General features: G+C 32.2%; 1 protein-coding gene across 1 annotated transcript in view; it reads right to left on the bottom strand.

The window, feature by feature from the left end:
• Positions 1-16,754, bottom strand: part of Sgcz (sarcoglycan zeta) — a 1,049,168-nt gene that overhangs the window by 16,022 nt on the left and 1,016,392 nt on the right. Inside the window, exon 6 of the mRNA XM_040268050.2 lies at positions 7,068-7,140. Within this exon, the coding sequence (XP_040123984.1) occupies positions 7,068-7,140 (73 nt within the window). The remainder of the gene's footprint in view (positions 1-7,067; positions 7,141-16,754) is intronic.

Genomic DNA, 16,754 nt, shown 5'->3' with positions numbered 1-16,754 from the left:
CTCTATCGCACATTATTGCCAAAAAAAACTAAAACATAAGGCTTTGAAAGGAAAATATCTTTGTGAATTTGAAGTAGGAAAGATTGTAATAAAAGTAAAAAAAAGTAATAACTAGTAAATGTCTTAAAATATAGCTCATAATTTCAATATTAAGAGCACTTTTTCAAAATAACCATTGATAATGTGAATATATAACAGAGAATAGGGAATAATATCCACAAAACACACATATATCACAAAAGACTGACATAAAGAAACAGAAATTATTCCCAACTCAAACATTTAAATATAAAAACACAAACATAATGTGAACAAAAGATTTGAACAAACTAAAATGATACATAGTTGTCCCATACACTTACATACATGAAAAAGTAGTTAATATTATTAGCCATCAGATAATGAACAGCTATAAACAATACCAGTAAATATCCACTAGAAAGACTGATTAGCAAGATTGCTAACATGGCATATTGGTTAGGAAGAGCAGAAACTGAAAATTTTATCTTTTTTTGATGGAAAAGTAAGACTACAATCCTTTGGAGAATTTTGGCATTTTTACACAAAATTTAATATATGCAGAAATATACCATGTATGTCATTTGCAAATGCACACACAGATATTTAATGTTCATATAATGGAACAGTGATCAACAATAATCAAGAAAAATGTATCTATGCAAATAGGATCAAGGACAGATGTCAAAGATAAGTGGTGTGAATGAAATTTTACAAAGAATAGTACATATGGCTTGATTGATTTATTTTTAGTATTAAACAAAGCTAATCCATGATTTAAGAAAAAAGTGACAATACAGATTACTATTGTGTGTGGTGTGGAGGTTCAATGGACATGAAGAAATGGTCTTAAATAATGGTAGTAATTCATATCTTTAGATGTATCTGAGTTACACGAATATATTTATTTGTCAAAACTCAGTGAATGCACAATTGACCTTTGTGCAATTGCATTACATGATTTAAAAAACAGAAAAGAAGCTATAAAATTATCTTGAATACTACTTCCCAATATACACATTGAAATGATCAGGGGGGAACATATATGTGAAATTAATGTTGAAATAAATAAAAATTAAATATACTGTTGGATGTATGGTAGAATGGATATATATATATATGATTAAATACATGTAAGACAATTTCAGTGGATTGATTTACATGGTGGGTATGTGGATGCTTACAATTTTGGGTGCATTTGAATGTTTCCACAGTGAGAGACTGAAAAAGAAGGTATGGTCTCATATTCTTATAAGATTATTCATATCTAAATATCTGTTTTCCTAATAAAATTTATAAGAAAAATGTTATGGAAATATAAATATGAAAATTGTTCTTTCTTCCTGATGTTTCTCATTGACAATATTAAAAAGGAATGATGAATGTTCATTAATGACATATAAGGATACTTTTTAAAAACGTATGATTTTTGCTGCTAAATTATTATTTTACTATGAAATCCATATTTCACATAATCAGTATTTTAAAATTATTTCAGAGTTAAGAATATAACATAAAAAGAATATCTGACTTATTACTTGTCTGAAAATACAAAAATTTGGTATGTTTTTCAGAAATATAAACTCCTAGATAATAAAAATGGCGATAGTTTTAAAAATAAACATATGTATTAAAATTGCCACAGAAATTCAATAGAGTCTTTTTAAACTCAAAACTATGTTAAAAATTTGGGGAAGATAAGTATAGTTGGTGCTTAATAAAGAGAAAGTAATCCAGGCACAATGGCACACTCCTATAATTCCAGCAGGAGGCTGAGACAAGAGAATTGAGAGTTCAAAGCTAGACTTAGCAATGAGGAGGCCCTAAGCAACTTAGTGAGACCCTGTCTCTAAATAAAATACAAAATAGGGCTGAGGATATAGCTCAGTGGTTGAGTGCCCCGGAGTTCAAATCCCATCAAAAGAGAGAAAGTGAGACTTTTTGAAAATTAGACCTAGCATAATTATTATAATTGAAACAAAATTATATTGGTATTAGAAATAGAAAACTTGGTTAATGGAACATAAGAGAGTCTCAAAAGCCTTTAATAGAAATTAAAATCTGAAAAATGCAATAATTATTTCAGGGTAGAAACATTATATTATTTAACAAATTATGCTTAATACATTGATTATCTGAATTGCAGAAAATAAAGTTCTATTCTTAACATATTCTGGAAAAATAATTTTTAATTTTACCTATCAAAATATTGAAATAATAAATTACAAAGTGTAATTTTAATAAAATTAGAAGGAAATGATTTTTAATTTTCTTTATTTCAAATAAAAAACTAAGAAATGAATAAATAACTGTTTAAAATAAATTACAAAAAAATTGTAAAAAGTCACAGGAAATATGTAAGTCTAGAAAGAATAACTTCTGAAAGAAGACAGAAAGCCCAGAAGATAAAAAAAGGAAAACAATAAGAGGTACATATGCATAAAATGTGTATTCAGGCATATATAATTATTTGTATAGATTAATTTATATGTATAATTATAATTTTTTACAGAAAAAATTATAGCCAATATTTTTTATGAGAAAGCACTTTGAATGTATCTGAAAAATATATCAGGAACATATTAAAAATACAAAAGACTACTAAAATAGATCTTCACACACCAAAAGAGAAAACAAAAACACTACAATTGTAAAAAAACACAAGGCCATCTATTTGTGTACACAGGTTGATATGTAGAGAAGGTGGGCTTGTACCTGCAATCTGCTAGAATTTCTGAGCCTTTCTGTGATGATAATGTGATCACCCAATGGCAACTATGTGTACAAGAATTTTGCAAGCACTAAATTGTGCAAAATGTAGTCATTGTAGTAATATTTTTCTGCTCATTTTTTTTTCCTACTCTGGATTCTGAAATCAGTCTAGAATCCCAATGAGATTTTGTTTTTAAGGTGTTATGCAATGATCAAATCTGAAAACTTATATGGCCTGTTTCTCCAGAAAACATTCTCAACATTCTGAACAAAAGAATTCACACTTTTTAAAACTAACTTGCAAATGGCAACTTGAGCAGAACTTGAGTATCAAGCATCTTGTTCTTGCTAAATATTTAATACAGTGCAATAGACACAGTAGGCACCCATTAATAATTTGCAGTGTCAATGATGGAATGGAATGTACTGAACAGAAAACTATGTCAAGAAAAACAGTGACATCAAAATTAATGCAAACTGTGACTTGAACATAAAAGAAGAGCAATAACTTGTTACTTCAGACTATGTATGGTTAGCTTTCTTCAGGAGCAAATCACATGATTTGTTTTGTTTTTATTGTTTTCTGCTCACTCATACCTCCCATTGCGTGTCTTTCTTCAAGGTAGATTACACATATTTCTTGATTGTTGCTCTGTGCGCCATAGTTTGCAAACTAAATTAAGCTTCTCATAATGCTCATTTGTTAATTCTAGATAAATATATAAATACATACTTAGAATGAAATAATAGAAGGGAAGAAGAAAGGAGAAGGAGAGAGACTGGGGAGGTGGGGAGAGAAGAAGAAAGGAAAGAAAGGGTACAAAGAGAAAGTAGGAGAAAAGAAATATACTAGCTTATTCTCTCTGCGTGTGCATGTGTGTGTGTTTACTTATTTATTTTCTTATAGGTAGAAAGATACCAGTAAAACAATTTATACTACCATTGGCAGAATGCATCAGGGCAAAATAGTTAGTACTGACTGAATAAATGTTGGCCTTTCTTGAATATAGTATTAATATAAGCTAGAGTTATATATTTTCAGATATTAATTTGGATTCTGAAAACATTAGCATTTCACTTCTAAATTATGTTCATACAAGAATGAGAATGACTTAGAGATGCCAATTATAAGATCAAATATTAATTAATATTACACATTCCAAGTACAGCTTCTTTCCTTTTTGTTGGAACGGTTAATAGATCTCAGATCCAAGCCGTCTTTGGGTGATGAGAGTTACATAATGGGCTTCATCTCTTCTCACCATAGGTACAGAAAGTCTTTGAACTATAATAATTTAACTACATGTTAACTTAAGAAATTAAGAAAGGAAGGATCGTAATAATTGGAGTACTTCTGGCAAATAGACTTGTATGCCCTTTTCAACTCTTCAGCATGTATTTTTTTAGCCTTTGAAATTATAGACCCCTCCCCACCACAAAACAATATTGTTTTATATGATAAATCAAAGAAAATCTACAACAACTTTGTGCTCATGAACCCTGGCACAAAATTTGGCACACATTCGATATTCATCAGAAATGAAATGTGTTGAACAAGCAAATCATAGGAATCCATGTTTCTACAATTTTTTTTTATACCAGGGATTGAACCTCAGGATGTTTAAACCATTGAGCCATATCCCCAGCTCTCTTTATTTACATGTTTCTCTAAGTTGCTTACGTGTTGGCTAAGTTGTTGAGGCTGGCTTTGAACAAGCCATCCTCCTGCCTTAGCCTCCCAAACCATTAGGATTATACTGAACTCAGCTCAAAGTATTTTCTACATTTTATTACAAGCTCTTGAAATGTTCTTTTCTGAAGTCTTTTATTCTTAATGATTATAAAACTTAAGACAACATAGCTATTATTCCACCAACTATTTACTTGGTTGACCCATCTCACCTTGTTTAGCATTAGGTGGGAACAAGAGTACTCTTTATTTCCCTGAACAGAAAATTGTCAGCAAGGCTTGTAAAGACCTTCTCAGACACTCTGCTTTAATCTGCAGTACACAAATGAATAATTGAGTACCCCAATCATTACTGTATTTTGCTTCTGTTTCAGTTTTGGAATTTAGATTAGTAACCCTCATCTTGGGGGTTGTCAATCTGCTTTTAGCAGTAGACGATAAGCTTAGCCCAGCTCAAGGTTTAAAATGGATGAATGATTAGAAAATAAAAACCAGAAACACATATTATAATTAGAATTTAATTCATATTCACCCTTATGAATCTGGAGACATGTCAGCAAGATAATTCAAACAGCGAGTTGGTTCTTATTCCTCTTTTAGTAATAGACTTCTCATAGTAAAATTTGTAAAATGAGTACACAGTTATGAAAGCAATATAAGTGTTTGTTTTAGAACCTAGAATATTTTTTAAAAATTGAATTATTAAACTCTGACATAACTTATGAAGTTGAAAGTCTTTGTTTTATTTTTTAAATTTAAATTCAGTTCTTTTTAACATATATAAAACAAAAAATTAACACATATTGATGAGGTACCATGTGATATTTCAATATGTGGATGCATTGTTCAGTGTGTAAATTCAGGTTAAACATATCTGTTTTCTTATTTATTGTTTCTTTATAGTTAAAATATTCAAACACCTTTCTTCTAGCTTTTAAGAATATATTGTGTATAGCTACCTGTATTCATCCTAGTATGCAATAGTATAACTGTGTTTCTTATTCATAACCATAACTCAGTACCCACTTAACAATATTCCCTCTATCCCTTTCTCCCTTTATTGTCCCCAGGTTCTTGTACTTAGTTTTTATGAGATTAACTTTTTATATTCATATATGAGTCGGGGCATGTGGTACATATCTTTCTGGGACTAAAGTCTATATTAAAAGAGTCCAAAAGTAATTGTTATCGGTGCTAACCACATGTCCTATAACTGCCATATTCCTTATATCACATTTATTTAGGTTTTTCCACTATTCAGTTTTGCTTTGGTAAAGTAAGTAAATTTTTCAAAAAAATTATCAAATTATTATATATGAAATATATCAGTGACTACGATAGTTCTAAAGATACAGAATAAATATATAGATCCTATTTTAATGGAATGCACAACCTTGATAGGTGAAGAGGGATAAAAGAATTCCTGATTGAGAAGGATCTATAGATCAACACTACAGTATATTATGAGACACTGTTACATATGTCCCTCAACACTCCTCAATCCTTCTGGTTTTTGTAGAGAATAACTAATTTTTGTTTTGTGCTTATAAAGCAAGATTTGGATCACATCAAGTGGGCCTTCTCCTGATACTGCTCACTAGTTTATTGAATCTGAGTTTCTCAATTAGTGAGAAACTGAGTTCTTTAGGAAATCTTAGCAGAGAACTATAAAAGTCTGCAAATTTATTATTTTAAAATTATGCTTTCTTCATGAAAATTTTCTATTTTGTTTTTATTTGAACATTTTTCTGCTTATCCACAGCTAAACAACAGTCTTTATGAAGTAAGTTTTTTTAATATTTTCATTATGTTTTCTAAAAAAGATACGGTTATCTAACTTAAATGCAACTTCTTTTTCTTGTTTGTATTATTATTTTGAATTTTAAAAATAAAAATACTGTAACAACTAGGAATTTTATTTACCTGTCATATATTAATTACACAAATAATTATCAACTCCCAAATGTTAACCTATTTATTGAATTAATGATATATATGGAGCGGTTGCCTCAATTTTTAAATTTCAATTTTCATTGGCAGTTATTGTGATGATCTTGGGGATAATTCCCTGTGAGGCTGACATCCCACAATGTCCTGGGTAGGAAAAGATCTTATATGTAACTGTGTCTCTTAGAAGCAGCATGATAATAGAAAGCAGCTTATTTTACTGGAAATGGCTAGACTGAGGGACCCATCATAGGTCATGAGTTCTTTTTCTGATAATGATTCCCATTCCTTTATGTATCCCCCCTCTGTATGATACTGCCTCGTCATTTAGAATCCTCACCTGGTCTCTGCTTTCTCTAATTCTATGCCCATTTGTGTCTTTATGCCATTATCTGTATCAGATTTTTTAACATCCTTATATTTTATCAGTCATTCTCTCAACTTCCTCAATAATTGTCTTCTTCTTTTCCACATACATTTTCCACGTTACATTTTCATTGCAATCATATTAGGAGAAAATAAGGAAGTTGTTAAAATAATTTACATTTTATTCCCTTTGTTCAAATACTTGACTATTTAGTACAGAACTAGGAAGTGTCATATGAGTACATAGCAATACACTATTTCAGTTCTTCGTATATCAAGGACAACCACTATTGATGGAAACTACAGCACAGGGGTGAGAAGGACACTTACTTACCTGAGATCTTGAGATGGTTCTGCTCTGACATGAGGTGTCTCCACCGAGTGCCCAAATACTGCTCCTTCGGTGCCTGGAGGCAGCAGAAATAAGTGGTCAGAGCAAGAAAGTCCATAGACACATTCGATTTCATTTCTATTTTTATACATCAAATATTCTTCCCCAAATGGGAAAACTGGAAACAGGAGTAGAGAAAATGAAAGAGAAATGATGGAAGAGGAGTACAGAATAGTGAAGAACCAAAGAAAGTCAACCTAAATATCTCTTAGAACTCTGTTAACTGCTTTTAAGATGACATTACTTATACATTGAGACTGAGAATTTCTACTTTCTGGTCAAAAAAAAAAGGACCCGTTTATTTTTCCAGTGCCTAAATTCTCAGTTAAGTGAACTAGAGGGAGGGACAGATCAGTTTTGATTTCTGTCCTCCTACAAATAGTAGGGCAGGGATGAAAGTGTAGAGGGTGAGCTCCAGTGTAGCATATTACTAGTTGTATAAAGAAAGGTCTCATGGGGCATTTAGCAATATAGCTTTATAGTGATCATCAAATGATAGGGAATGTATCATGTTACTTTGACCCCTCTGGAGTTAAGGCTCTATCTAAAACTATGAGCTACTTTAGTTCATTTCATTATAGCTGAATTCATATGGGGTCACAGATGTCTGAAGAGGTCAGGGACTCTAACATCTGCCTCAGCAGTTGAATGACACTCCACATAAACTTTCACTTACTGACTCCATTTGATATTTTTTTTTTCAGACTTAGAGCTTCTCTGTGCTTTAACTGAACAAAATGGAATGATTTTCTTCTTCAAAAGCCAAGTGAAAAAAAAATTTTTTAAAGATATTGGTAAAAATATCTTTGTATTTTTGTGATTTTTCACAAGCATTTCAGATCATTTCCTTCAGATGAAACTTTAATTTCTTTTGGTCTAATATTCTTAAAATGTCTATATGTAAGAATGTCATTCCTGTTCCACAAATATCTTCAAAACTATTTAAGTATTACAAGGCAATTCAAAACTATAAATTTTAAACCTACAAAACAAACCTGTTATTGCTTAATGTGAAGGAACGCATAAAATACACTAATTCCAGTAATCAAGGATGCAATTGCAGCTAGGAAAGTACAGCTAACATTTTGAGTTTCTTAAAAAATAATTGGCTGTGTTGGGAAATGTATTAGAACCACCTGATGATAGCTTTTTAAAAAATAGCAAAAAGACCTTGATCCTGAGTCACAGAGGAAGGTTTTTTTTTTTCCCCCAAAGATTGTAACAGAATTTTATCTGTTTTATGGCTCTTAGGACAAATTAAGACTCTGCTGTAGTAAATTCTTAAGATTACAGATTTCAATTTATAAGTAAAAGTTATTGGCATTTCTGGACCTTCTGCTGGGTTTTACTAGGTTTTTCTTTTTTTTTTCCTTTTTCCTCTTAAAATGGAGCATGTAGTGTAGGGCACATAGTGTTTATCATTTTAGTTGTTTTCACAAATTTAGAAGAATTATGTCTGTAAGAGCATTTCTCTTTCCAGTTTGTAGGATATTTTATCTCTAAAAGTGGTAAATTTCTTAAGATGAGTCTTTAAATGTAAAATAATAGTTTGAGATAAATCTCTACTTTCGTGCTTTTGATGGGATGGCATTTGAAAGAACATTCCAAGGTATAATTTTGCAGATCAGAGACTTTGACATTTTAAAATGAAATATAACTTCCAGATAGGTTATTTATCCATGTGCAAGGTTCAAAAACTAATTTCTACTATTGTATGATTATGAAAAATTCCCAATGAGTCAGAAATGTAATTAAAGGATGGCAACAATACTCATTTCTGAACACAGGTTGGCATACATAGTAACTGGGCACAGATTGTATTGGGGAAAATGAAAATAGTCAAAGTTTAAGTTTTCAAAGAAGATCAAACAATTATACAGGTCTCAATTCTAAGTTTCGATGTAGAAAGGTATTAATGATTTTTAAAATATTCCTAAGGAATTAAGTCTACAATCACATCATTTATGGGGCTAAGTTGAAAACTGAACAAAACATCATAAATAACTAACTAAATGCAGATATCTAGATGATGAAAAAAGTTGTTCTCACCCTCCCTGCTGATGCCAGACTTACAAAAATTGATAGTTGTCAAAGATAATCTTGAAGGATATCAATGAGGAAAAATAAAAGCCACCTGAACCAGATTTGTACTATAACAGCTGAAGACAATCAACAGTAAAAAATAAATCTCTCATGAATGGGAAATTTTTACAAACATCATACTTTCAGGTTTGTCAGAATTGACAATAAAAATACAGGATATTGGTAGTAGGAGATGGAAGATTATAGAAAAGGTTTACCTCCCAGTAGCTCCTTAGCAACAGAAATAAAAAGCAGGAAGGCTGCTCATCAAAGAGATGGATAACTAAGAGAATTCCCTGAAATTCAGTACTTGACAGTAAAAGAAAACATAGAGAAACAGAAAGTTGGAAAATTCAAACATAATATAAGAAACAATATGTTAGAGGCAATCATGAGTTCAAAGCCAGCCTCAGCAAATTAGCGAGGCCCTGAGCAACTGAGCAAGACCCTGTAAACAAAGTATTAAAAAGGGCTGGGGATGTGGCTCAGTGGTTAAGCACCCCTGCGTTCAATCCCCAGTATGAAAGAAGGAGGGAAGGGAAGGGAAGGGGAGGGGAGGGGAGGGGAGGGAAGGGAAGGGGAGGGGAGGGGAGGGGAGGGAAGGGAAGGGAAGGGGAGGGAAGGGAAGGGAAGGGGAGGGGAGGGGAGGGGAGGGGAGGGGAGGGGAGGGGAGAGAGGAAAGGAGGGAGGGAAGGAGGGAGGGAGGGAAGAAAGAATATGTGGATAGAGATAGAGATGTGCCAGATTGGCTGGTGGGACCAAAGAATAGTGGAGAAAAAAAAATGGATTTGCAGGAACCTATGGAATATAGAGGGAGGTTGATCTTTATGGGCCCAGAGCCAGAGAGGGAGGTTGTTGAGTTAAAAAAATAAAAATAAAAATTTCTCCACAGATATTTCAATGTGAATTGGTTGCCAGTGGAGAACCATTTGTATGTGCTGTAGCATGGGGAGCACAGAAAAAAAGATGAGCAACTCATAAAGGAAGTCGCCACCCTCCCAGCAGTCACCTATAATGGGCTTCAGAGAGCCTGGCCAGTGTGACTGAAATAGGTACAAAGAGATTCATTTGATCCTTGAGGATCCTTTGTATGAAGACCAAGGAGAAAGAGCTTTCTTTGTGGCTGGCATCCCATTAGAGATATTGGGAAGATGTCAACAACAGCTGAACAGGATCTTCTGCACTCCAGGGCTGATACTGGGTAATTCAAATATGAAACTGTGGAGGGTTATATCCTATACCTTAAAGTTGAATTGATCAAAAGCACCTGAGACCCAGAAGCCCAGCACAGATGAGTATCTTCACAGAAACTGGGGGTATGAATCAAATATCAAATTCCCACCAATAGAGGTCTAATGGCTAGTCAGGATTAAATTCCAAACGGAATTTGTTGAGAGCTTGGAACTTTAATTTAGAACTTGAAACTCCACTAGAGGAGCAGACAATTTGCTCCTAGCCACAACCACTGGCAACTATGTCAGAAACACAAAGATGTTAAACTTTAAAACCTCTGGCCATTGACCTAAGGGTAATAGAGCCAAAAATATACGCAAAAATTAAGAATTCACCCTTGCCAACAATTTAGACCACCTCAGTGGAAACAAGCTATTTACCTCAAGTTAAGATTTTTCATCTTTATATTCTTTATTCCTCTCATTTTTTACTTTTTACCTTTAATTTTTCAATTTTTTTCAAATTTAATTTCATCATATCTTATTATTTTTAATTTTGCAAGATTGTGTTTGGGGGGGGTGCTCTCACTGCATGGACAGGTCTGAAAAGATACATACTTTTTTCACATGATTTATCTTTAATTTTACTTGTTTCTTTCTTCACCTATTTATTATCTAAACTTGGTTTGAATTAGGTGGGGTAAAGTATATATTTGTTTGAGTTGTGTTAATCTTAATTTGCTTCTATCTTGGTTTCTGTTTTTTACTGCTTTTACTTCACTCTCTTTTCTCACAGCCTACTTTTCCTATTGACTATTTTTCTTTCTAATTTTTATTAGTTTTAGTTAATTTTTACTTCTCCTTTATTGTGATGTTCTGATATCTAACTTTGGCCTCTCCTCTGTCCACTTTTTAAATATTTCAAATTTTTTCTTGCCTTACTACCCCATTTTCCCCTTCATTTAAGAAATTATAATCTCACTATTTATAGAATCTTATGATTTATGTAATTTCTATCCCATTCATGTTATGATTATTAATTATTAGTGGTTGATGTATTAGACATCTGCTGTTTAATGCCTGATTGAGTTCATGGATATTTTAGTTGGTGCTGATGTCAAATAGTGACCCAAACTTTACTATATAGGTGGCAATTGGTGTTATAGATGCTAAAGCAAGTACTGGATATTTATCTTAAGGCTGTACATCTGTTGCTAACATTAGCACTACTCCTGGCTAAAATTGACTGAAAAGTGATTGGGGGCTTCAAGTTCGCCAAGTAAGATGCTGAAGCAGAGCAATAGCCACAATTTTGTCAAATAAAAGCAAATACCACCCAAAATAATGATCTAGCCCCACCCAAGTCCCAACAATATCTCAACATACGGACTAGGGAAGATAAAACCCCAAACAACCAAGGACTCAAGGAAGAGCAACCAGAGGAGATCCTGAGGTCACACCTCTGGACACCTATTTCTACATCAGAAACAGAGAGAAGTCCTACAACAGAAAGATAACTATATAAGTGAGTGTATGTATATATAAATATAAATATATATATATATATCCTTTATGTATATATATTTTTTATTTTATTTTTTGTATTTGTGTGTGTAAGAAGGGGAATCCATTTCAAATGATGTGCAAGTGCAACTTCTGAAAACATGAGGAAACAGGCAAACAAATCTCCCCCCAAATTCCCAATATCCCAATAAAGGATCACATGGATATTGAAGGGGATGAAATTACAGAAAAAAATACCATAAAAACTGATCATTATAATGTTTGATGAAATAAACTAAGATCTAAGAAATGAATTGCAGCAAATACAGCAAATTAAAGACCATTTCAACAAAGAAACAGAGATGTTAATAAACCCATCATTAGAAATGAAAGCCATAATGAATAAAATTAAAAATTAATTTTAAAGCATCACCAATAGATTAGATAGCATAGAAAAAAAGAACTTCAGGTCTTGAAGTTCTGGCCTTTACAGTGTATGTGAACTTGAATAATCAGTATACAATAAAGGAAAAAGAAAAGATTATGATCAGAATATACAAGAACCCTGGGACAGCAAGACAACAAACCTGAGAGCCATTGAGATGAAAGAGAACATAGAGATATAGTCTAATTGCAGTAAGTGCATCTTCAATGAGATTGTAACAACAAAAAAGTCTTCTCCTATAAGAAATGAGATAGACATCCACATATGGAAGGCACATAGGAACCCAAATATGAAAACCTCTTTAAGACAGACACATCATAATTAAAATGCCTTACATACAAAATAAGGAAAGAATATTGTAAGTTGCAAGAGATAGACATCAGGTTATATTTAGAGGAAGTCAATAAGGCTCACTTTTGTTTTCTCAACTCAGATTCTAAAATCAAGGAGGACATGGAATGACATACCCTAAGCTCTAAAATAAAACAACTGCCATCCATGCTTGTTATATTCAGCAAATATATCTTTCAAAATTAAAGAGAAAATAAAAAATTTTATGACAAAAATAAACAAAGGAATTCATGACCACTAAGACATCACTACAAAGAATACTGCTCACAGATATACAAAGATATACTGCACACAGAGAAAAGCCAAAGCAAATCCTAAAGCTTCCAAATATATGAAAATCACTAGAAGAGCAACCAACTAACTGGATGTAAAGATGAAAGTAAATATAACAAAGAAAGCAAAATGACAGGATATAATAAACACATATCCATCCGAGATGACTTTGAGTAGAAATGGTCTCAACTTCCCAATGATAAGTTATAGAGTAGGATAATGTATTTTTAAATTTTTATTTGTTTTAATTAGTTATAAATGACAGTAGAATGCATTTATGTACTTTGATATATCATACATAGATGGGATAAAATTTCTCATTTTTTCTGGATGAACATATTGCAGAATCTTATTGGTCATGCACTCACATATGTACATACAACAATGTCTGTTTCATTCTACTATTTTCCCTATCCCCACATCCCCTCTCCTTCTCTCCCATCACTTCCCTCTACCTCATCTATGGTAATGCTATTTTTCTCTAGTGCCTCCCATCTTATTATGAATTAGTATCCGCATATTAGAGAAACATTGGCCTTTGGTTTTGTAGGATTGGCTTATTTTGCTTAGCATGATATTCCCCAAAGCTATATGTGCTAATAATTTATATATGCCATAATTTTACTCTTCTTTAAAGCTGAACTAATATTCCATTGAGTATATATCCACATTTTCTTTATCCATTCATCTATTGAGGGGCACCTAGGTTGGTTCCATAGTCTAGCTATTATGAATAGAGCTGCTATAAACATGATGTGGATGCATTACTATAGTTTGCTGATTTTAAGTCCCTTGGTATAAACCAAGGAGTGGAATAGCTGGGTCAAATGGTGGTTCCATTCCCAATTTTCTGAGGAATCTCCACACTGCTTTCCATAGTGGTTGTACTAGTTTGTAGTCCCACCAGCAATGTATAAGTGTATCTTTTTCACCAAGATTGCCATTCTTACAGGAGTGAGATGAAATCTTAGAGTAGTTTTGATTTGCATTTCTCTAATTGCTAGAAATGTTGAATACTTTTTCATATATTTATTGATCAATTATATTTCTCTTCTGTGAAGTATTGTTCAGTTCCTTAGCCCATTTATTGATTTGGTTATTTGTTTTACAATGTTAAGTTTTTGAGTTCTTTATATATCCTAGAGATTAATGCTTTATTGGAGGTGCATGGGGTGATGATTTTCTAACAATCTGTAGGCTATCTCCTCACTTAATTGTTTTCTTTGCTGAGAAAAAGCTTTTTAATTTGAATGCATTCCATTTATTAATTCTTGATTTTACTTCTTGTGCTTTAGGAGTTTTGTTAAATAATTCAGATCCTAGGCTGATGTGGTTCTAAATGAAATTCTGGCACGTTGCATAAAAAACATATTAAAAAGATAGTGCACCATGATGAAGTGGGATTCATCCCAGGGATGCAGGGTTGATTTAACATAAGTCAATCAATAATCATAATACATCATACTAATAGTCTTAAAAACAAGAATTATATGATAATCTCAATAGATGCAGGAAAAGCATTTGACAAAATACAGCACACCTTCATGTTCAAAACAACAACAACAACAGAAAAAAAACACTAGGGATAATAGGAACATACCTCAATATTGTAAAAGCTATAGATGCTAATCTGAAAACCAGCATCATTCTAAATGGAGAAAAAATGAAAGCATTCCTGCTAAAAACTGAAACAAGACAAGGATGTACTCTTTCACAACTTCTATTCAACATCAACCTTGAAACTCTAACCAGAGTAATTAGACAAAAGAAAGAAATTAAAGGGATACAAATAGGTAAAGAACTCAAACTATCACTATTTTCTGATGACATAATTCTATATCTAGAATATCCAAAAATTCCACCAGAACACTTGTAGAACTAATAAATGAATTCAGCAGAGTAACAGGATATAAAATCAACCACATAAATCAAAAGCATTCCTATACATCAGCGATTAATCCACTGAAAGAGAAATTAGGAAAACGACTCCATTCACAATAGCCTCAAAAAAAAAAAAAACCTAGAAATCAATCTAACAAAAGAGATGAAAGACCTCTTCAGTGAAAACTACAGAACACTAAAGAAAGAAATTGAAGAAAATTTCAGAGGATTGAAGATCTCCCATGCTCCCAGATAGGCAGAATTAATATTGTCAAAATGACCATAGTACTGAAAGCATTATACAGATTTAATGCAATTCCTATTAAAATCCTAATGACATTCTTCATAGAAATATAAACAGAAACCATGAAATTTATTTGGAAAAATAGGAGACCCAGAATAGCTAAAGTAATCCTTAGCAAGAAAAGTGAAGCAGGAGACATCACAATGCCAGAACTTAAACTATACTACAGAGCTATAATAATAAAAACAGCATGGTATTGGCACCAAAATAGACATGCAGACTAATGATACAGAATAGAGGACTTAGAGACAAACCCAAATAAATATGGTTATGTCATACTAGACAAAGGTGCCCAAAACATTCACTGGAGAAAAGATAGCCTATTCAACAAATGATGCTAGCAAAACTGGAAATCCATATTTAACAAAATGAAATTGAACCGCTATCTCTCACCATGCACAAAAGTCAACTCAAAGTGGATCAAAGACTTAGGCACTAGAAAAGAAAAAATAGCCCCCAATCTTCACCATGCCAGCCTAGCCTAGGATCTGATTTCTTTGGAATAATGTATTTTAAAAACACAATTCATATGTGCTGTTTGCAACCACATCTCATAGGCAGAGACACCCAAAGACTGAAAGTAAAAGTTTAGAAAAAAATACTCAGTGTAAATAGAATCAAAAAAAATTAAGAGTAGCTATTCTCATGTTTGACAAAGCATGTTTCAAGCAAAATTTTATCAGAATATACAAAGGCTACTGCATACTGCTAAACAGAACAATCCAACAAGAAGATATAATGATAGAAATATATATTCCCCAAATGTCAGTGTATCTAATTACATTGAAAAATACTTCTTGACATTAAATCTTAGACTCCAATAAAATGATACTAGGTGGTTTCAACACACCCTTATCACCAATAGACAATCCATATAAATATAAATTAAAAAATATACCTCTGATTTAAATAACTCTATGAATCAAATGGATGTAACAAACTACTACAAAATTTTTTTATCTCCCAAACAGCTGAATTTACTCTCATCTCAGCAGCTTATGGAAATTTTTCCAAAATAGAGCATATTCAAAGTCACAATATAATTTTTAGAAAATACAAAATAAAGAGAGATATAATTCCATGCATTTTGTCAGATCATAATGGAATGAAACAAGAAATCAACAGCAAGAAAAATATTAGAAACCACATAAACACATGGAGACTGAACAATTCTCTTTTAAATGAATAATGGATGGTAGAAGAAATGTGAGAAGAAATCAGGAAACTTTTAGAAAAAAGTGGGAACAGAGATACAACATATCAAAATTTCTGGGACCATATGAAAGCAGTTTTAAGAGAAAAATTTGTAGTTTTGCACGCCTACATAGAAAAATAGAACCTAAATAAGTAAGTAAGCTTATGCTCCATCTAAAGGCATTACAAAAGGAAGAATAAACTAATTATAAATCAGTAGAAGACAGAAAATAATTAAAATCAGAGCCAAAATTAATGAAATTGAGAATAAAAAATACAAAGGATCAATGCAACAAAAAATTTATTCTTCAAAAAGGTAAATAAAATTGATAAACACTTTGCCAAACTAATGAAAAGAGAGAGAAAAGACCCAAGTAAACACAATTAGAGATGAGAAAAGGGAAATAACCACAGACACTTCTGAA

This window comes from Ictidomys tridecemlineatus, chromosome 14, assembly GCF_052094955.1.
Source record: "Ictidomys tridecemlineatus isolate mIctTri1 chromosome 14, mIctTri1.hap1, whole genome shotgun sequence".
Classification (NCBI taxonomy): domain Eukaryota; kingdom Metazoa; phylum Chordata; class Mammalia; order Rodentia; family Sciuridae; genus Ictidomys; species Ictidomys tridecemlineatus.
This window is presented reverse-complemented; position numbering and strand designations above follow the sequence as displayed.